The 22182-nt window shown below is 37.6% G+C and overlaps 1 protein-coding gene across 7 annotated transcripts in view; it reads right to left on the minus strand.

The window, feature by feature from the left end:
• UTS2B (urotensin 2B) overlaps window positions 1-22182 on the minus strand; it is a 65272-nt gene that overhangs the window by 27764 nt on the left and 15326 nt on the right. For 2 of the 7 annotated variants that reach the window (XM_049105861.1, XM_035710419.2), the window contains exon 2: window positions 6871-7023. Coding sequence is in view for 2 of the 7 variants with exons in the window: in XM_035710419.2 (XP_035566312.1) it covers window positions 6871-6907 (37 nt within the window). In the remaining 5 variants the exon portion in view is untranslated. Of the gene's footprint in view, window positions 1-6870; window positions 7024-12458; window positions 13117-22182 lie in introns of those variants that run through there. The other 5 variants (XM_049105860.1, XM_049105864.1, XM_025425360.3 and 2 more) reach the window with 5 other exon arrangements.

Below are 22182 nucleotides of genomic sequence, written 5' to 3' on the forward strand. Positions count from 1 at the left end.
TTTCTCATAATGAGTGACAGCAAAAGCACAGATAATCAGGGTCCATAAGGTGACTCAAATACATTTGAATGATTACTTTCTGACTCTATTAAACAGTTGGGCTTTTTTTATCAGTAAGTAAAAAAACTTAAACAATTTCATTTTGACCTCCTTCTGACCCCATTATTTCTTGGTAGAATTCCTAATGTACAGTTAAGTGAGTGAAAGAAACAGCAGACAGAAGAGACGAGGCAAAAGTAGAGGCTCTGCATTCAAATAACTGTGTGCATGGATTTTTTTTTTCATTTAAAAGAGTTCAGAAAGCCTTTATTTGTCAAAATAAAGTAGAAATGTCTATTCAAATACCTTCACAATTTTTTAAATTGAATTGTCTTTTTATTATTAAGTTGCAAGAGTTTCTTATATTCTGGATGCCAGTCCCTTATCCAATATATAATTTGCAAATATATTTCTACATTCTATGGATTGCCTTTTTACTTTCTCAATACTGTCCTTTGAAGCACAGTTTTTGTTTGGATGAAGTCCAATTTGTTTATTTTTTCTTTGTGTGTATGTGTGTGTGTCTATTTTTTTAGCTTATCGAAAAACCATTGCCTAATCCAAAGTCATGAACACTCATGACCATGTTTTCTTTTAGAGTTTATACTTTTAGTTCTAAAATGTAGGACTGATCCATTTTGCATTAAATTTTGTATATGATGTGAGGTATAGGTCCAACTTTATTCTTTTACATGTGGATATCTAGTTTTTATGGATATGTGGTTTTCCATCGATCAATTTGTATGCCCTTATGTCATTACCATACTATCTTTTTTTTTTTAAGATTTTATTTTTACATAATCACTACAACCAACTTGGGCCCTGAACTTACAATGCTGAAATTAAGAGTTGCATGCTTTGTCAACTGAACCAGCCAGATGCCCCTATCATATTATCTTGATTAATGTAGCTTTGTAGTAAGTTTTGAAATCAGGACACGTGAGACTTCCAACTTTGTTCTTTTTCTGGATCTTTCAATTTCATATAAATTTTAGAATTTGGGGGCAGCCCGGGTGGCTCAGTGGCTTAGCACCGCCTTCAGCCCAGGGCCTGATCCTTATCAGGTCCTATGTCCGGCTCCTTGCATGGAGCCTGCTTCTCCCTCTACCTGTGTCTCCCCACAGGGAGCCTGCTTCTCCCTCTGCCTATGTCTCTGCCTCTCTCTCTGTATCTCTAATGAATAAATAAGTAAAATCTTTTTAAAAATTTTAGACTTAGCTGGTCAATTTCTGTAAAAAGGGCAGTTGGGATTTTGATAGGAATTACATTGAATTTGTAGATCAATTTGGGAAATATCACCATCTTAAAGATATTAAGTCTTTCAATCCATGAGCAGTTTTTCTGCTTATGTCTTTAATTCCTTTCAAAGCTATTTTGTAGTTTTCAGTGAACACGCCTTACACTAATTTTGTTCAACTTATTCCTAAATATTTTATCTTCTTGATGCTATAATAAATGGAATTGTTTTCTTGATTAGCCTTCACATTGTTCATTGCTAGGGTATGAAAACACAATTGATTTTTGCATATTGATCTTATTTTTTAAAACCTTGTTGATTTCATTTATTAGCTCTACCCTTTTTGTTTGTTTGTTTTTTGTTTGTTTTGAAGATTCCTTAGGATTTTCTATATAGAAGATCGTGTCATCCATAAATATAGTTTTACTCTTTCTTTTCACTCAAGGTGCTTTTTTTTTCTTTTTCTTGTCAATTGTTCTAGCTATAACCTCCAGTACAATGTTTATTAGAAATGGTGAGAGCAGATCTACTTATCTTGATCCTGATCTCAGAGAAGATAGATTTCAAGCTTTCACCTTAAGTACAATCTTAGTTCCGGATTTTTTGCAAGTGCGCTTTACAAGGTTGAGAAAATTCCCTTCAATTCCTGGTTTGTTGAGTGCTGTCATTATAAAAGAGTGTTCAATTCTCTCAGATGCTCTTCCTCATCTATTGAGATGATCATGTGATTTTGTCTTTTATTCTTTTAATGTGATGTATTACATTGGTTGATTTTTGTAAGTTAAATAAACGTTGTATTCCTGGATACATCCCATTTGTATGATCCTTAGTATATGTTGTTTGATTCAGTGCACTAGTGTACTTTTTTTTGCTTGCATTTTATTGAAAAATTTTGCATCCTTACTTATAAGGGATATTGTCCTGTAATTTTCTTCTTATTTCATTGTCTGGTTTTGGTATCAGGATAATACTGGCATCATAGAATGAATTAGGGAGCATTCTTTCCTCTTTTATGTTTTGAAGAGTTTCTGAAGGATTGGTGTGTATTATTCTTTAAATGTTTGGCAGAATTTGACAGTGAAATCATCTGGTCTTTGACTTTTCTTTGTGGGAACTTTTTGAACTACTAATTCAATCTTCTTATTTTTAGGCCTATTCTACTTCTTGATTTGGTTTTAGTACTTTGTGTCTTTCTAGGAATTTGTCTATTTCATCAAGGTTATATAATTATTGGCATACAACTGTTCATGGTATTCCTTTACATACCTTTCCATTTCTGTAAGGTTTGCAATGATATCCCCAACCCATGGAGTTTACTTATTTTCCAATATAGAAATAAAACACTGAGATATTTTTTCACTTTTTTTTATTAAGAAGAACCGTGAGATACAGAGACCTTTCTGGCAGGATCCAGGGAAGAGGAATAATCATAATAATGTGTATACCTAATATTGAATATCAGTAGGAATTAACATTCAGAGGGGCTCTACACTAGTAGATGGGCAAGACAACAGAAATTTCCAGGCATAGACACATTGTACTACGGGAGTTTAGCCTGTTTTCTAGTAGCACTTTTGTTAATAGTTGAAAGCATAAAAGATGTCTGAGTAGAAATGAGTAGGGGCTTAGATTCTGGTCAAACTAGAGGTTTAAAATCAAGGTTCAAATATAAGGTTCTTCCCTTATAGCACATGATGCAAAATAAAACATTTTTCCAAAATATAACTGAGGTGAGAACACTGGGCAATATATCATAAAATACAGTCTATTGGAACAGAAAGAAAAGAAAAACTGGATGGAAAATCCAGGATCTATTAGCATTGTTTGTGTAATAAGAGATTCTCGAAGCCTACAGATGTTAAGCAGTAGGAAACCAGACTCTTAGAATTGAGATTAGAAGAAGAAACTGTCAAAAAGGTTTGAGCCTCAGTTTAAAGGGTAGACTCCCTGGCCATCAGGGGCCCTGGGCTACAATTAATGTCTGTAAACTCTTCTTCCTTCAGCCATCATGGAGGTAGTAGCTGTCAAGATGGTCTATCCTTGCATCAAGAATCAGAACCTCCAGGGATGCCTGTGTGGCTCAGCAGTTGAGCATCTGCCTTTGGCCCAGGAGAGTGATCCTGGAGTCCCGGAATAGAGTCCCATATCAGGCTCCCTACATGGAGCCTGCTTTTCTTCTGCCTATGTGTCTGCCTCTCTCTCTCTCTCTCTCTCTCTCTCTCTCTCTGTTTCTCATGAATAAATAAATAAAACTTTTTAAAAAATCCCTCCATTTGCCACTATCATTTAAACCAAACTTTCTCTTTCTCATCTTAAACAACAAATAAACTTTACTAGACTACTCACAGTGTCTTCCAACTACGGTTCCTAGGTTCTCTCTCCATCAAGGCCAAACTGCCAGAAATAATTTCCTTCCTCTGGTTCTTTCCCACATATTTACTTTAGCCCAATTCAATCTTGCTTTTACCACCCTGCTCCCAACTCCACAAAACAGCCCTCTGCAAGAATCCCATTGCCGTTAAATCCAATGAACCCTTTTTAGTTTTCCTCTCCTCTTTTTCAGAATCTTCTTGGTTGACCACAGCCTACTCACTGAAAAACTCCCTGGTTTCCTCTGACTTTGCTAGTCATTCCTTTTCAGTTTCTTTCAACATTTCCTCCTCCTTTGACCTTTGAAACGTGAACTTTGTCAGGGTTTTGTTCTAGATTCTCTTTTCTTATCATGCTTCAATCTCTTCTAGGAAATGTATAACTTTAATCACTCCCTGCATATCATGACTCCAGAATGTCTGCCTCTCTCCTCACCTCTTTATGGAGTACCATACCTGGATTTTTTACAAGGTTCTCAATCATATCCAAAAGTGAACCCTTCATTTTTACTCTAGTGTTTCACTTCTCTTCCAAAGTTTGCTACCTGAGTGAGCAGCATGGCTATTTACCCAGTCATTCATTCAAGAGCCCTCTTCCTCTCCCTCATGCCCCATCTTTTCCACCCAATCGCAAAGTTCTATCATTAAGCCTCTTAAATATTTTTCAAATCTTTCCATGTCTATCTTTTTGGCACCTCCCTAGACTAGGAAGCCAACATCTCACACCTGCATTACTGAAATACCATTATTACCAAGTCTCCATATACTCACCATTGCTTCTCTTTAACCCATTCCCCACAAGCTTTTAGAGTACTCTTTTGGAAATGAAAATACCAGTTCATAATATTCCTACTTAAAACCCTTGAATCCTTTTTTGTTACACTTAGGATAAAGATTGAAATTCAGAACATGGTCTATAAGGTCCTGCATGATCTGCTTCTACCCATATCTTCAATTCGTCCAGACTTATTTTTGCCTTACCATAGATTAGCCACAACGATCTTAGTTCTTCAAAATTGTCAAGCTACTTTCTCCCACAAGGACTTTGTGTCTGTAGGGAGGCACACACTCTCTCCCCACTTATATATCCCCACACACATACATACACATATTCCATTTCAAGCCTCAGTTAATATTGTTACTTCCTTAGTGAAATCTCTCTGATTTTTCCAGATTAGGTGAGTCTGCCTGTCATAGCTCTCACTGCACTGTACATTTCCTGATTAGCCCATGTCTCAACTCTAAAAAAATTACTATGTATGCTTTTGTGCATTATCTGTATTTAATGCACTATCGAATTCAACATGTTGATTTCTGTTTGCTATATTTATAACCATATTGTCAGCAACCTCAAGAGGCCCTGGTACATGATAATCCCTAGCCAAATATTTAATGATTAAACAAATGAATAGAGTAAGGGTCCATTTGTAGTAGAGTTTATGCTTGGATACTTCCCATTAGTTTGACTACTTCCCTTCCACCTGCTAAAGGGAAGAAGGATACTGACTATTCCAGATGCAGAATAAGACTAAAGGAAGAAGAAAAGACAAATATTTCCAAAATAGACAGGGCTAAGATCTACAAATTTAGAGTGCTCAGAGGAAAAGATGGCAAGAAAAGGCAAAGGCTGGCATATTTTTTGTTGTTGTTTCTCTCCTACAGAGAGGAAATAAATGGCTTTGAATGAGTGAGGCAAAGAGGAACCAGACATGCCTTTGATGTAATAGGCAAATTAACTAATATGTGAACACTTTAATGTCTGTATAGGTCATGCAATAAACTGTAATGGTGCTTGCTATGCTTGAGAAAAGAATGTCAATATCTGTGAGGAAGAACTGTGTTGAAGCCAAGAGATATCAGGAAAGAAAATTGGCAGGCATCCTGCAGATTCATTGAAGGTCTGAATCAATGCTTCTTCCAGAGGAGGTTGGGAGCACAAAGTATTTTTCTATGAGAATGTCTTCAAATGAAGAGCTTCCTGGTAACTTCTGTGCCTTTTCTCCTTGTGTGTGACTCTTGGATTTGAACTGCAGATTAAAGGGTTTGTCCCTTAGAAGTATCTAACTCATAGAGGAATACGTCTGTGTTTGGCCACTTTCCTGACTTTATTCTTGTTAGGAACTAATCTCAGAAGTCCTACTAACTCTTCTCTGACACTGATTTCAGCTTTCTCCTTTCTCTTACTCTGAGGGCTGGTTTAGCACTTGCCTCACTATGAGGTGGAGATAGGAGAATACTTTCAAGAAATTATTCTTTTGTTCACATAGCTCCCACTGCCTAGAAGATCATTATCCTTCATTATTCTACCCAGGACACTCATTAAAAAAGAAAAAGTCAGAGGTCTAAGATTATATTTTCCAATTAAGAATTCCTCGATCTTCTTAGGGCAGAATTAATTGCTTCTTCTTCCATATACTGTGAGGCATAATACAAATTATGTTATTGCACTTGTTGCATTATGTTGCACTAATGAGAGCTGCATGTGGGTCTCTCTCTAAATCTGAATTGTTTGAGTATAGGGATAATGATTCCTTATCGTTCATTGTGACATACACCTTCCAGCCTGTGGTAGGATTTAAATGAAAAAATAGATGTAGAATATTTAGCATGGTTCTCGACACATAGTTTGTGATTGCAAATGCTAGTTAAAGTGAATAGTAATTCCACCATTGATTATTCTCATTTAAATAATCGCTACTAATAAAATTAATTTTAAGAAAATATTATTCAGCACAATAATGCACTTAAGAAATCTTTACATTGTCATTCAGCCAGGTTAAGTGTTTCTTGGTCACCTAGTGAAGAAAAAAAGTTAACACCTTCTCCTTCTGCCACATAACATAACTTCCAAGCTCTGGGCTTCAGTCTCTCATGTAAAATGTTAAGGTTGATTACATCCAACATCTCTTCCTCTTGACCATTTCGTAGCAACATTCTGCTAAAAACTTTCTTATAGCCTATTGTTCTCTATTTGTAGCATGTATAATCATTTTTTTTTATGTTTTAAGAAGAAAAAAGATAATTCAAGATTGTTTGTACATTCATACATCTGACATAATATCTAGCACAATAATAGAACTCACAAAAAATTCATTGATGAATTATGAAAAAGTCACTGCTTTAACTCAAAATGGTTACTCTTTCTCCTCAGTAAATCTATTTTTTGTGTGCATTCGAGTTTATCACTTCCTTTCTTTTCATTTATAGGAATGATTTCCTGCTTACCCACAATATGTCGCCTTCTTCTCCTTGACTGAGCCATCTCCTCTTTATTTAGGTGAATTCCATCAGGTCGTTTTGGGTGGCCAAACAGATTTATGTATTTACATAAGACTTAGTCAAACCAGCAGGAGAATTTGTCTCATTCTAGCTGATGGCCTGAAGATATGAATAAAAAACAATAAAGTAATTAAAACATCCTTGGCTTTGCATAATCCATTTTGCTCAGTCCTAGATGATTCACAATGCTACATCACCCTCCACAAATTTCTTTTCATTTCTCACCACAATATTCTTCAAGATTTCACTCTGAGAAACCTTCTATATTATCAATACATTAAATAATAAATGAAGATAGACATTGAGCAATTCAATCTTATTAACTAAATTCTTGGTGATATTGATACATTTATAGAACTTCTGTCCAAAGAACGGTGCTTTAGAGAGAAGATGCCATTATCGTAATGAGATTTCTTCCTCTGATAAAAACCATTAGGTGGAGTCAATATTTATGAAGCTTTTATCCTGACTTGAGTAATTTGTAACTCCTGCCTGGGTATGACTTTTCAGCTCAGTTCTTAAGTCCATTAACTACTATAACAGGATGAACTCAGATTTACTGCACTACTAGAAGCTTTGCAAAGAGGTGTGGGTTGAGAGGAAGAGTCCTTGGAAATTGGAGGACACAGAAACAATCAATTTTGTTGGCTGCTGAGATTCAGCTCCATAGATAGTTTTGGCATAAGATACCCCAGCAGGCACAACTTACATCCCTTGAACTGATATTCATTTCCTCTAGGAGGGAAGAATTAATACAAGATTTGGACAGTAGTATCTGAGAACACATTCCCCTTCAAAAAAAAAAAAAACCCACAGTTGATTCATAATATTTATCCCCAATCTTATGACCATCAGTGAGGTGGGTGATATGATGGATACAATCATTCAAGGAGCTGTGTTCCATAAAGGAAAGGACCCATCAATAAGATTCTTAATGCCTAAATTCAACTTCTGATGCACTACCCATGAATATCATAACAATTAATGAGTCCTGATTTCTTTTTCTCCTTCCACATCCGGTGTTCTTCCTAGTGTTTCAAGCAGAGGGTACAGTGAGTAGTTGTTTATGGAGTATTATGTGCATGACCTTGACCTACATCCAGGCTATTTGTATTTACAGTCTTCACTATAGCAAGGCATATACTAGGGTGAGCACACTTGTTGAGATGCAAGTGGGTACCAGATCCTTCACTGGAAAATTGCAGAAGAGAGATATGGGTGATGGCTTTAGAAGAAAATCTAGTAGAGCTCCCTGAAACAGACTTCATCCAGTGAAAGACAGGGATGTACAAAATAAATATGCTGGCTTCCTTGACCTTGGTTGGGACAACTGTGAACTACGTGCTTCCCTGTCACCCAAAATTCCCTAGTAGATTATATTCCACTTGCCCACAGTGGTAACCTGCTTGATAACATTCTCTTTTGGTTTTCTTTCTTTCCCAGGCTCACTTCTCTCCCCATCAGATCCCTTTTGATATTTCCTCCCAAATAAACTACTTGCATTTGAATACTTGTCTCAAGGTATACTCCTATAGAAATATAATTAAGAAACCACTAACACAATGTGAATATAATATTCACATTTCATTTAAACCTCAATACAGAAACTCAGCAAACATACAATATGTTTTATATCATTTATCTTTCCTCTCATTACTCTATAAGATAAAGAAAGACTACATTGCTTTAAAACATAAAGAATACAAGTTAACTTCAGAGATAAAATCAACATGCTCACTGATTTCATTGTCTATAAATTAGGCAAGGGGATGATTGAACTCTGGCACATTTCACAATTTGCGAACAATTTATCATGTATTTTGCTAGTTTACATCTATTCTCATTTTACCCCAAACAACCTGCATCAGAAATATAAATAGCAACCAGTTTCCATGTTAGCCTCAGAAATTGCCAAAAGCATCATAGAGATATTGATAATAGTACAAAAGACATGCCTGGGGGTTCATAAGATGCTTGAGTACCAAAGTTTCCTCCGGTAAGGAGGAGAAATTTTCATGCTGAAGTTTGCAGCAGATTTCCTATTAACTAATCCCCTGAAGAAGCTCCAGTTCACCTCTGGCAGACCTTTCTTCCTCAACAAATGAGGGATGGGCTGCTGACAGGAAGCAGAGTGCACCCCACATAATTAAACAAAGGAGAGATTCCTAGGCATTACGTGACAAGAAAGACTCAGCAATCTCTGCTCCACCATTTAATTAGCTAATGAATGCCTGGACAGGCACTAAGTTACTTTATTGATGCAGAATTCTGTTCCTACCACTTTGTGTGAATACAGAATAATAGATTTTTGAAACCTGAGCTTCTTTTGAATGCTTAGCTTGACTTTTAAGGTGCTCCATGCATGGATGAGCCGCAACCTGTCTCTAGTCTCCTTGCTGACCACAGGTCCATATGCCTTCCATATTTCTAATACACTGTGCTTTTAGCCCAAGTTTTTCCAAAAAAGAAACCCCGAGACAAAATTATACGCTGGTGCTTTACTAGAGGGTACTAAAAGGTGGCGGGATATGCCATTTTGACATAAGGATCACTGAGAGATAAAGACACTTGAAAAACAGCAGGTGCAAGAGGGGTGGTATGACTCCTCTTTTTCTACCTGAAAGCAAGACATTAAACCTCATATGGAAAATACCTTTCCAGTATCAGGAGAAAACTAACATTCTTATCACTGAAAGAAATCTATAAAAAAAAAAACCTTGTTAAAATAAAACTTGTCTTTCTGGTCACTTATCTATCGGATTAATTACCCTAGCCCAAGCGCCTCTGCACTGTCACATCTTCACAACTTATTACTCTTTGTTCCATTCAGCATAGACACACATTCAAATCTAACTGCTTCTTTGGGTTTTCTTTTTTTTAAGATTTTATTTATTTATTCATGAGACACACACACAGAGAGAGGCAGAGACACAGGCAGAGGGAGAAGCAGGCTCCATGCAGGGAGCCGGATGCAAGACTCCATCCCAGGACTCCAGGATCAGGCCCTGGGCCGAAGGCAGGTGCTAAACTGCTGAGCTACCCAGGTGTCCCTGGGTTTTCATTTACTTATGTGGGCTCTCTGTCATGCAAAACTTATATTAAATACATGTTTATGCTTTCCTCCTGTTAATGTATCTATGTCTATGAGTCCCAGTCAAAAACTCCAAGAAAGTTAGCGATACAATTTTGTCTCCTCCACAGTACAAAGAAGCATAAGATAAAAAAGAAAAGTAAGGCATGAAAAAAGGAAATCAAATACAGGGTGATGTGTTTCTGTGCTGGCTATAGTCTTACCTGAAAACCTATGTTTGATTGCTGAGTCCTGCAGAATAAAACTGACATCAGAGAATCACTGTACTATAGAATAGTCCACGGTGGATTAAAAGGGCAAGGCAGGGAAATTCTCTGCTGCCTCCATCTCATGTCTTCTATCTTTGTTCTACCCCATGGAGTGATAACTGGCACTTGCAGGTTCTATTATTACCCTCTTGACCCCCTAGGTATTCAGGTGGAAAGCTGGAAACTCCTCAACTTCATTGCACCAATAAGCCATTGCAGTTGTCTCTCCTTGTCTGTCAGTACCTCACCAATGTTCTTTTTTGTTTGTGTTGGTGGAACAAGCAGAAATAGTTGGGCCCTTATCACCTGGGTAATGGCAAGAGCTATTGTTAAAACATCTATGGCTTGGAAGGAAATCAGTGCTAGGGCCAAGGATAAAAGTAGAGATAAGCCACATGAATATATTTCAAGTGGCAGGGCAGCTTGCACTACAATATGGGCCCCTCTTGCATAGGGCTACACGAAAAATGTGCAGCCTCCAAGTCACTTAATGAAAGGGTCTCAATAGTATTACCAGTCGCCATAAATGTTACCTCTGAAATTCAGAGGGACCCACATACACAATCTTTTTCTCTTATATAGAATTTGCAAAGGACAACATTATGATTATTACTTTAAAGCAGAGTTTCTCAATCTTGCCATCATTAAGATTTGGGGTTAAATAATTTTTTATTGTGAGGGGGCTTTCCTGCACCTTGTAGGATGTTTAGTTGCTTCCCTGGCCTCTACCCACTTTTGTTGTTACCCTGGCTTCAACCCCTAGTTTACTGCCTACTTGATGTCACCCCCGCTCACTGATTTTTGAACACCAAAATGTCTCCAGGCATTGCCAAATGTCTCTTGAAGGGAAAATCATCCCCAATTAATAGCCATTGCTTTTATTTAAAAAAAAATTAAAGATTTTATTTATTTATTCATGAGACAGATTGAGAGAGAGAGAGAGAGACAGAGACAGAGACAGAGACAGAGACAGGCAGAGGGAGAAGCAGGCTCCATGCAGGGAGCCCAACGTGGGACTCGATCCTGGGTCTCCAGGATCAGGCCCTGGGCTGAAGGCAGCGCTAAACCAGAGCCACTGGGCTGCCCTAGCCATTGCTTTTAGACACGACTCAGTCTGCCCCAGATCACCAGACCCTAAGAACATTACCCCTAAAATTTGTGGGTTTTAGTTCCACTTTCTGACACATATGTCCTGCTAGAGTATTAGGGATATTTGTCACCTCTTGCTTATCAACGTAATCAGAATGATGCTATCTACAGAGTTGACCACTAGGATATTCTGCAGAATGTGAGAATGACCATCATGGTCCGGATACCCGAGGATCGAGGTATAGTCCTAAGGACAATATTGCAAAAAATGTAGGATAGTTAACATAGCCATGAAAAGGGCAAGCTATATCTGATCCTCCATGCTAAAGGGATCACTAATTTGATAATAGCAAACCAAATGTCAGAGGCTGACTAATGTCCTTCAATAAACATAATGCATCCGCTATTGGGAGTCAATTCTCAGTGAGCATCCCACATTTTTGCATATCCTGTGAGCAGAGGCACTGGCTTCCTTTGTTCTAGGCTATTTTTCAAAGGATGTTTTATAGCAAACAGCTTTGAAGGATAGAAAAAGCATATCCCTTCAGAGCAAATAGTAGGTGTATTTACATTCCAGTATAAGAAAAATAGTATCTCCCATCAAGGCATAGGATAAGCAGGCTTACTTGCCATTATGAAAGATTCAGGATCCCAAAGCTTGAGGTTCCTCTCTTAACACACCCCACCGACTATAAAGAAACGCCTGGCTCTGTTTGCAATACCCTGTGAGTTAGAGCTTGAGGAACTGGTGTTAAATGTTAATGTACTGCTTTCTGCTCTTTCTGTTCATTTGTCTCCAACTCAGGAATCCCATGTTTTCCACCAGCATCCATGGAACTATGGCAGGCTAACTTATTAATTTGCCAGTGGAGTCGAATCTCAGACCTTTCACGGTTCTTGACATCCAGCAAAACAGCAGTGATTGGAGTTATAATTTGGCTAAGGCTATTGTACTCTCCATCATCCCCTATGCTCCAAGTGGTTTTTACAGAGGTCAGAGATGAATTGAAGAACATGCTGGTAACTAACTTTGCAGTTTAAGTCTTTGATGGTGGCTCACATCTCTTCAATTACTTTAGAATGTGGTATTGCTTCTTATTTCCTACCTTTGAAGTGGGGGAGGGCAGTCGCAGAAGCTTCCAGTTGGCATCTCCAGTTGGCTCTTACTCCAAAGGTCAGAGAATGAATCTAAGAGTTCCGTCACCTGCTAAGTATATCCATCCTTAGTATGCATTTGCTGACTTTGGAAATAACCACTGGGTTAGTCTATAGATGCAGTGGACTCACTGAGAGACAGACTTGGATCAAAACTGTACTTAACATCTGTCCTCTATGAGGTCCCTCTCCCATCAGGGGTCTAACATGGCATTTCAGGTTCCCTATGCATAAGTTCAAATTGCATATATGTCTTTTAAAAAGCACCCAGGAAAAGTTATCTTGTCAAATGGCAGCAAGTCCCTATGGAGAAAGTTGGAGGATACTTACTACATATGCCCTCAGGTCTCCAGCCTCTCTTTCAATCAATAGAACCTAGCTCTGTGAATAGACTTCAATATGGAAACTGAAAGACAGACTGTGATTTTCCAATGTGACATTGGATGTCAGACATCCCTCACCTTCTTTCTTTCTTTCTCTCTGTCGTATATATAAAACAACTGTCCATCTTTGTTACCCCTTAGGAAAACCATAATCTATTAGCCATCAGTGTATTTCTCTGATGGTCAAGCTCCTCTGACCACCACTCCAGAATTTCTGCATATTAACTTTGTCCTTGGCCATTCCAAAATCCCATATTCTTCATGTGTATTTAATTAGCCTAGTTTCATAGCATCATCTCCCACTGATGAAGGAAGCTACCTTTGCTGCTTTTCTTTTTTTAAAAAAAATTATTTATTCATGAGAGACACAGAGAGATGCAGAGACATAGGCAGAGAGAGAAGCAGGCTCTCTGTGGGGAGCCCGATGCAGAACTCGATCCCAGGACCCCAGGATCACACTCTGAGCCAAAAGCAGACACTCAATCCCTGAGCCACCCCTGTGCCCCTACCTTTGAGCTTTTCAAAGATATCAATGTCTTTCTCACTGTGAATTCATTATTGCCTTAATAAAAGCAGTTTTCTTTGGGCTTTAGGTAATAATTCTCAGGTGTTCATTCCAATATCTCTACTTCTCTGAGACTTGACAATCCTCAAGAACAAATTCCAAACAATAACAAACAAAATGGACACTCTGGCATCTTGATTTCATTTACCATAGGCCATTATCAATGCCAGGTTTCAAGAGACCACACCAGCAAATTCTTAGATTTGTACTTCCCTAGTCAGGTTGTACCAAAACCTGATTCTGGGTGTCAGCTCTGGAAACTATGAGGAATTTTAAGCATGGACCCTGAGGACATCAGTGGTCATATTAGAAGTCACCATTTTGAGTAGCTATGGCATAGTCTTTAGGTTATGCTGTCTTCATCTGGCAATTAGGAAGGACTGATTCTGCAGGCCCTGAAAAATCAGAGAATTTAGGAGATTCAAATTCCCAAATATCGTCATTTCTGGCCTCAGGGACCCCCATTTGTTTTGTTTGCCTTAAGAGACCCACCAAGTCTTCACCTGTTTTCTTTTTGCAGCTCTTGCAACTTTATAATCACAAATGCCTCTAAACTGATCTAGTATAGTAATAGCCCCTTAACCTCATTTAAAAAAAATATTTTATTTGGGGAGAGAGAGCAAGCATAAGTGGAGGGAGGGACAAATGGAGAGGGGGAGAGATAATCCCAAGCATGGGGCTGGACCCCATAACCCCAAGATCATGACCTGAGCTGAAATCAAGAGTCAGCCACTCAACTGACTGAGCCACACAGGTGCCTTGCCACTTGACCTCTTAATGCCCTTCCTTATACCTACACTTCATTCCACTTAACCAAAGGTGAAAGCTTGGATAATTGTAATTCCATTGCAGGCCAGGAAGGTTTGCCATTCCACTTTATGACAGTAATGGAGTGAGTTGCTCTGGCTCCAGGACATGAGTGATTTAACCCAAAAACTCATATTGAGGATGGGCTTTTGAGGGCCATTTTTTGTATCAGTTATGTTTGCCTAGGGCTGTTAGGAAACAGAACTTTTGACAAAACTTATTATATGCTAACACTTTATCATGAGGTAAGAGGGCAGCAGGAGTATAGAGAAAAGAATACTGAAGCAGAACTGTGGTAAGACAAATACAAGGTGATGTTTTCTTTGCAGGTCACATTTAGATAGAAAGTGAAGGGTCATGGGTTACACGCATATTTGACATGAAAAACTGTCAGTATTCTAAAAGTGTTGTAAAATTTCATACTTATAGAACTGTGAAAAAATCAATTAAATGCATATATTTACTTCTTTCTGGATTCTTATTCCACTGGATTATTTCCTTATGCCAATACTACACTTTCTTGACTATTGCAGTTTTATAGTTAGATTTTAAAACAGAGTATATCTCCACTCTCACCACTGCTACTCAACATAGTGTTAAAAGCCCTAGCCTCAGCAATCAGACGACAAAAAGAAACAGGCATTAAAATTGGCAAAGAAGAAGTCAAACTCTTCCTCTTTGCAGATGACATGATACTGTACCTAGAAAACCCAAAAGACTCCACCCTAAGATTGCTAGAACTCATACAGCAATTTGGCAGTGTGGCAGGATACAAAATCAATGCCCAGAAATCAGTGGCATTTCTATACACTAACAATGAGACTGAAGAAAGAGAAATTAAGGAGTCAATCCCATTTACAATTGCACCCAAAAGCATAAGATACCTAGGAATAAACCTAACCAAAGAGGTTAAGAATCAATACCCTAAAAACTACAGAACACTTCTGAAAGAAATTGAGGAAGACACAAAGAGATGGAAAAATATTCCATGTTCATGGATTGGAAGAATTAATATTGTGAAAATGTCAATGTTACCCAGGGCAATTTATAAATGTAATGCAATCCCTATCAAAATACCATGGACTTTCTTCAGAGAGTTGGAACAAACAAGATTTGTGTGGAATCAGAAAAGACCCCAAATAGCCAGGGGAATATTAAAAAAGAAAACCAGAGCTGGAGGCATCACAATGCCAGATTTCAGGTTATATTACAAAGCTGTGATCATCGAGACAGTGTGGTACTGGCACAAAAACAGACACACAGATCAACGGAACAGAATAAAGAACCCAGAAATGGGCCCTCAACTCTGTGGTCAACTAATATTCGACAAAGCAGGAAAGACTCTCCCCTGGAAAAAGGACAGTCTCTTCAATAAATTTGTGCTGGGAAAATTGGACAGCCACATGCAGAAGAATGAAACTAGACCACTCTCTTTCACCATACACAAAGATAAACTCAAAATGGATGAAAGATCTAAATGTGAGACCAGATACCATCAAAATCCTAGAGGAGAACACAGGCAACACCCTTTTTGAACTTGGCCACAGCAACCTTTTGCGAGATACAGCTATGAAGGCAAGGGAAACAAAAGCAAAAATGAACTATTGGGACTTAATCAGGATAAAAAGCTTCTGCACAGCAAAAGAAACAGTCAACAAAACTAAGAGACAACCTACAGAATGGGAGAAGATATTCACAAATGACCTATCAGATAAAGGGCTAGTTTCCAAGATCTATAAAGAACTTATTAAACTCAACAGCAAAGAAACAAATAATCCAATCATGAAATGGGCAAAAGAAATGAAGAGAAATCTCACAGAGGAAGACACAGACTTAGCCAACACGCACATGAGAAAATGCCCCACATCACTTGCCATCAGGGAAATACAAATCAAAACCGCAATGAGATACCACCTCATACCAGTGAGAATGGGGAAAATTAGCAAGGCAGGAAACAATAAATGTTGGAGAGGATGCGGAGAAAAGGGGAACCGTCTTGCACTGTTGGTGGGAATGTGAACTGGTGCAGCCACTCTGGAAAACTGTGTGGAGGTTCCTCAAAGATTTAAAAATAGATCTGTCCTACGATCCAGCAATTGCACTGCTGGGGATTTACCCCAAAGATACAGATGCAGTGAAGTGCCGGGACACCTGCACCCGATGTTTATAGCAGCAATGTTCACAATAGCCAAGCTGTTGAAGGAACCTCGGTGTCCATCGAAAGATGAGTGGATAAAGAAGCTGTGGTCTATGTATACAATGGAATATTCCTCAGCCATTAGAAATGACAAATACCCACCATTTGCTTCAACGTGGATGGAACTGGAGGGCATTATGCTGAGTGAAGTCAGTCAATTGGAGAAGGACAAACATTATATGGTCTCATTCATTTGGGGGATATAAGAAATAGTGAAAGGGAATAAAAGGGAAAGGAGAGAAAATGAGTGAAAATATCAGTGAGGGTGACAGCACATGAGACTCCTAACTCTGGGAAATGAACAAGAGGTGGTAGAAAGAGAGGTGGGCAGGGGGTTAGGGTGTGGGTGACGGGCACGGAGGGTGGCACTTGATGGGATGAGCACTGGGCGTTATGCTACATGTTGGCAAATTGAACTCCAATAATAAAATACACACAAAAAAAACACATAGTGTAAATCTACTGGTGTTGGTCAGTTTCAAAATTGTTTTGACTATCTTAATCATTTGCATTTCTATATTAGATTTATAAACAGCTTGTCAATTTTTGCCAAAAAAAATCTGTTGGAACTTTAGACAGAATTGCATTACATCTATACATCAATTTTGAGACAACTGGCCTCTTAAAATATTAATTCTTCCAATCCATGAACACAGAATGATTCTTTCCTCTAGGTCATCTTCAATTTCTATGAGCAACAGTTTGTAGTATTCAGATTGGGAATCCTGCATATATTTGTTAAACTCATTTCTAAGAATTTTATGTATCTTGATGCTACAGTAAATGGATTTTTAAAATTTGTAAATTTTTATTCTTTAATTGTTGCTAGTATGTGGAAATAAAGTTGATATTTATATATTGACCCTTTACTCTGTACCTTTGCTAAATTTATCATTTCAAGTAGTTGCTTTGCACATTTCTTAGAGTTTTCTACTTAGCCAATAATATAACATACAAAATTACTTCTTTCTCAATCTAAGTGCACTTTATTTTCTTTCTTTCTTGCTGCACTGTGGATTACTGCCTGGTAAAATATTGAATAAAAATAAAGAGAGCTCATAACCTATTATTGTTCCCAATATTAGAAGGAAACAATGTAATATTTCACTAACTTGTGTGTTCTTCGTAGATACATCTTATGATATTGAGGAAGCATCCTTCTACTTCTGGTCTTCAGGAGTTTTTTTCTTTTCTTTTCTTTTCTTTTCTTTTCTTTTCTTTTCTTTTCTTTTCTTTCTTTCTTTTCTTTTCTTTTTTCTTTTTTTTTTTTTACTATAAATTGATGTTGCATTTTGTCGAAATTATTTTGATAATATCTATTGAGATGATTAAGACGTTGAATTCCACAGACTGATTCTTAAATAAATTCTGCATTCACATCCTGGGAGTAACTTCAATTGGTGTTCATGTGTTATTCCTTTTGCATATTTCTATATTTGATTTACTAATATTTTGTGGAGGATTTTCACAACTATATTCATAAAGGATATTGGTCTATATTGTTTTTTATATCTCTGTCAGGTTTTGTAGTTAGTGCTGTGCTGGACACATAAATAAATTGGGGCATGTTCCTTTTTAATTTATCTAAGTTTTTCACACCTCAACTTCACAGCAATTTAATTTCATTTATCCACTCATTACTTTGTACTTTTGTTATCATGAATTTTACTTCTACATACTTTATAAACATTAACTTACAATTTTATTTGTTTATTTTTTGTTTTAATCAATAAATTATGTTTTAGGAAAAAGTGAAAAGATAAAAGCAGCTAGATCTTTGAAAACTTATCCTCATATTTAGACTTTTCTTTCTTTTAATCTGAAATTCCAGGGGCAACCCTGGTGGCTCACTAAGGTGGCTTAGTGCTGCCTTCAGTCCGGGGTGTGATCCTGGAGACCTGGAATCGAGTATCATGTCAGGCTCCCTGCATGGAGCCTGTCTCTCCCTCAGCCTATCTCTCTCTCTCTCTCTCTCTCTCTGTCTCTCATGAATAAATAAATAAAATCTAAAAAAAAAAATCTGAAATTCCATTTGCTATCCTTTCCTTTAGCCTTTTGAACCTCCTTTTGTATTTCTCATGATTTAGGAATGGTGATTACAACTTTTCTGAGCTTTCATGTATTAGAAAATAACTTTATTTTTATTTTTGAAAGACGTTTTTATTATTTATTTATTTGTTTATTTATTTATTTTGAAGATTTTATTTATTTATTCATAAGACACACACACACAAACACAGAGCGGCACAGACACATGCAGAGGGAGAAGCAGGCTCCATGCAAGGAGCCAGACATGGGACTCGATCCCGGGTCTCCAGGATCACATCCTGGCTGAAGGTGGTGCTAAACCGCTGTGCCACCTGCGCTGCCCTATTATATATTTAATAATGATTTGATAGGTATTTTTTTCTTGTTGCCACTCTCAAGCTGTAATTTTATTACTTTCTGGCCTATATTGTTTCTCATTAAAAGATAGTCATCATTTATATAGTTGTTTTCTTATATGTCCCATTCTTCTTCGGATGCCTTAAAGATTTTCTCTTCATCTGTGATTATCAAATTCTTGATTGGAATGGCCTAGGTTTTTTGGTTTGGTTTGGTTTGGTTTTTGTATTTCTCCTTTTGGGATTTCCTGAGCTACTTGCACCCATCGGTTGATGTTTTGAAATAAAATCTGGGAAACTATTAACCATTATTCCTTTGAGTATTTTTGCCTTATTCTCTCTCCACTCCTGGGTCTCTAAGTACCAAACAGAACCCTTTTTGAACTCGGCCACAGTAACTTCTTGCAAGAATGATATTATACCAAAGGCACCCGAGGCTCTTCTTTTAAAAAATCTGTTTTCTGTTTCTTCAGATTAAATCCTTTCTATTGATCTATCCTCAAGTTCAGAGTCTTTTCTTCTACCATCTTCATTCTACTATTAAGCCCATCTAGTCTTTTTTTTTTCACTTCAGATATTATTTTTTTTCACTTCAGATATTATAATTTTTACTTTTAGAATTTGCGTTTATGTTCAGGTTTTATCTGAAAAGTTTCTAGATTTGTTTACTGATTTTTGTACAGTTTCTGTTGTCCAGGGAGATCCTCCAGTTATTCATTCCTTATAACCATATATTCTGCTTTAAATCCTTGAAAATACTTTTAATAATTGATAATGAGAGCCTCTTTGCGTCCTTGCCTACTATTTCCAACATCTGGGTCATCTTGGTACCTGTGACCTCTGACGCCTTTTTTTTTTCCCTATTACTACATTTTCCTACTCTTTTGCACATTAGATAATTTTTGGTAGATAATTTTTTTCTGGACATTTTGAAAGACACATTTTTAATCTAATTTGAATTAGATTGCTTTTTTAAAAAAATCAATTGTTGACTTTTGTCCTGGCAGATAGTTATTTATTAAAAGCTCTCTTTCTTTCTGTCAAGGCTTGGTTTTAGACTTTCTTAGATTAGCTAAAGAGTAGACTTTGCAAGTAAGCTATCCATATAATTTATGGCTTCTTTGGTAACTTATCTGAATACTAGATGCATTAATGAGTCCTCTCTACTCTAAATGGGTCTTTAATATGACATTTCCAGCATCTAGTGACCTCTTGAATTACTATTCCATTCTCTATTCTAGGGATACTGCTCTCTGTTAGGGAAACTCTTTCTGTCACAGTTTCGTCTTGTATATGTTCAGGCTTTGGCCAAGCACTTGGGAAATTGTATGTACAACTGTCTCTTCTGTACTCTACCCCACATGTTGAAATTGTGTCCGCAGCCCTAAGCTCAGTTCTGTCCCTCTCCAAAGAGACTCGGCTTGGATTATACCCCCCCTTTTTTCTTTCTTTCTTTCTTTCTTTCTTTCTTTCTTTCTTTCTTTCTTTCTTTCTTTCTTTCTTTCTCTTTCTTTCTTTCTTCTTTCTTTCTTTCTTCTCTTTCCAGTGCCACATGTGCAGGGGGCTGAGGGGGATGCTGGGTAGAGAGAGAGGGAGAGAATCTCGAGCCGGTTCCATGTCCAGTACAAAACCTGATGTGTAGCTTGATCTCACAACCCTGACATCATGACCTGAGCCAAAATCAAGAGTTGGATGCTTAACCAACTGAGTCATCCAGGAGCCTACACCCCCTTTATAAACATTAGAAAATTGTACCATGCTACAGAGTTGCCAAGACTGGGAGGCTCACTTCATGTGTCTATCTTTCCTCAGGGATCACACCACCTATCAGTCCATATTTGAAAACGGTTGCCACATATGCTTTCTCTAGCTGTATAGTTGCATATGGAGGGAGGCTGTGGTTAGAACTATTTACTCTATCCTAACCAGAAATGCAAGCCTAAATGGGTCTTTAAATTTTGAGTTAAGAATTACATAAAATTTCTTATGTAAAGAAAAAATGGAAAATAATACAGTCACCAAAGTACCACAACCAGATTCAAGGAAACCATTTTTCCATATTTGTCACAAATATGTGGCCTTTTCTCAAGGAATTGAATCTTCACAGATATAGTTGAAGCATAGTCTTTTGGTTACCTATCGATACATAGTATACCACTCTAGCTAAAGCTTATTAGCTTTAAACAATAGCATTCATTTATTTGTTTAATATTCTATAAACTGGGCAAGATCAGTGAGGACATGGTCCCACATGGCTTTACCTTAAATGTCTCAACTGATTTTGAAGAAAATGCTTGGCAAATATCTTGGGGTTACCTGTCACTAGAGATGTTGGCTGGGCATCTTTATTCCCACTCACATAGCCTCTCTATATAACTAGCTGAGTTTCTGACAACATATATTAGGACCGTCAGATTTCTTACCAGTCCACTGACTTTTTTCAGAGCATAAAAGCAGAAGTTGCCTTAGTGCCAAGACTTAGAAGTCTTAGAGTGTTATTTCTGTTGCATTTTATTTTTTTTTTTCTGTTGCATTTTATTGATGAATGTCATCACAGGTCCAGCCAAGATTCAATCAGAGGAGAATTAGATTTCATCCCTTTTGTTTTTAAAGACTTTATTTATTCATGAGACGCACACACAGAGAGAGAGAGAGAGAGAGAGAGAGAGGCAGAGAGAGGCGGAGGGAGAAGCAGGCCCCATGCAGGAAGCCCAATGTGTGACTCGATCTCGGAACTTCAGGATCATGCCCTGGTCCGAAGGCATGCGTCAAACCGCTGAGCCACCCAGGGATCCCCTAGACTCCACACCTTGATAGGGACTACCATGTCATTTTGCAGGAGGGCATATGCGACAGGAAACGATGCTGTGGTCACTCTTGCAGATACAACCTATGGCACAGTTTCCTCACCTTCCCTACATCTTTCCTCAGAGATAGCCACCATAATTGATATGTATTGATATGTATTCTTGTCATTCACATGTTTATACTGTTAGTATAGTTTTCTCTAGCACTGAACTCGTTTTATACTTCAAGCATTCTCCACATAGAGCCAAGCAGAATATTGAGGAAATTCACAAATGTGTTAGAGACAGTGATTCCCTTGATATGTTTACCCAAGAATCTGCTAAGGCCATTTCATTGCTGATGCCTTAAGCTGCACAGATTCATCCTTTCTCCTTCTCCCAATTTGAATTTATAGCCCTGCCCTTCCAGTTACAGATATCTTGGGGAAAATCACATGTAGAAAAAGTTTCCTAAATTATGAATCTCCTGCAGAAAAATGGATAGTGTAGTTCATCCTTTAAAGGTAGATTCCAGTCTTTTCTGAGTTGAAGC

The sequence above is a fragment of the Canis lupus genome, chromosome 34, assembly GCF_003254725.2.
Source record: "Canis lupus dingo isolate Sandy chromosome 34, ASM325472v2, whole genome shotgun sequence".
NCBI classification, from domain to species: Eukaryota; Metazoa; Chordata; class Mammalia; order Carnivora; family Canidae; genus Canis; species Canis lupus.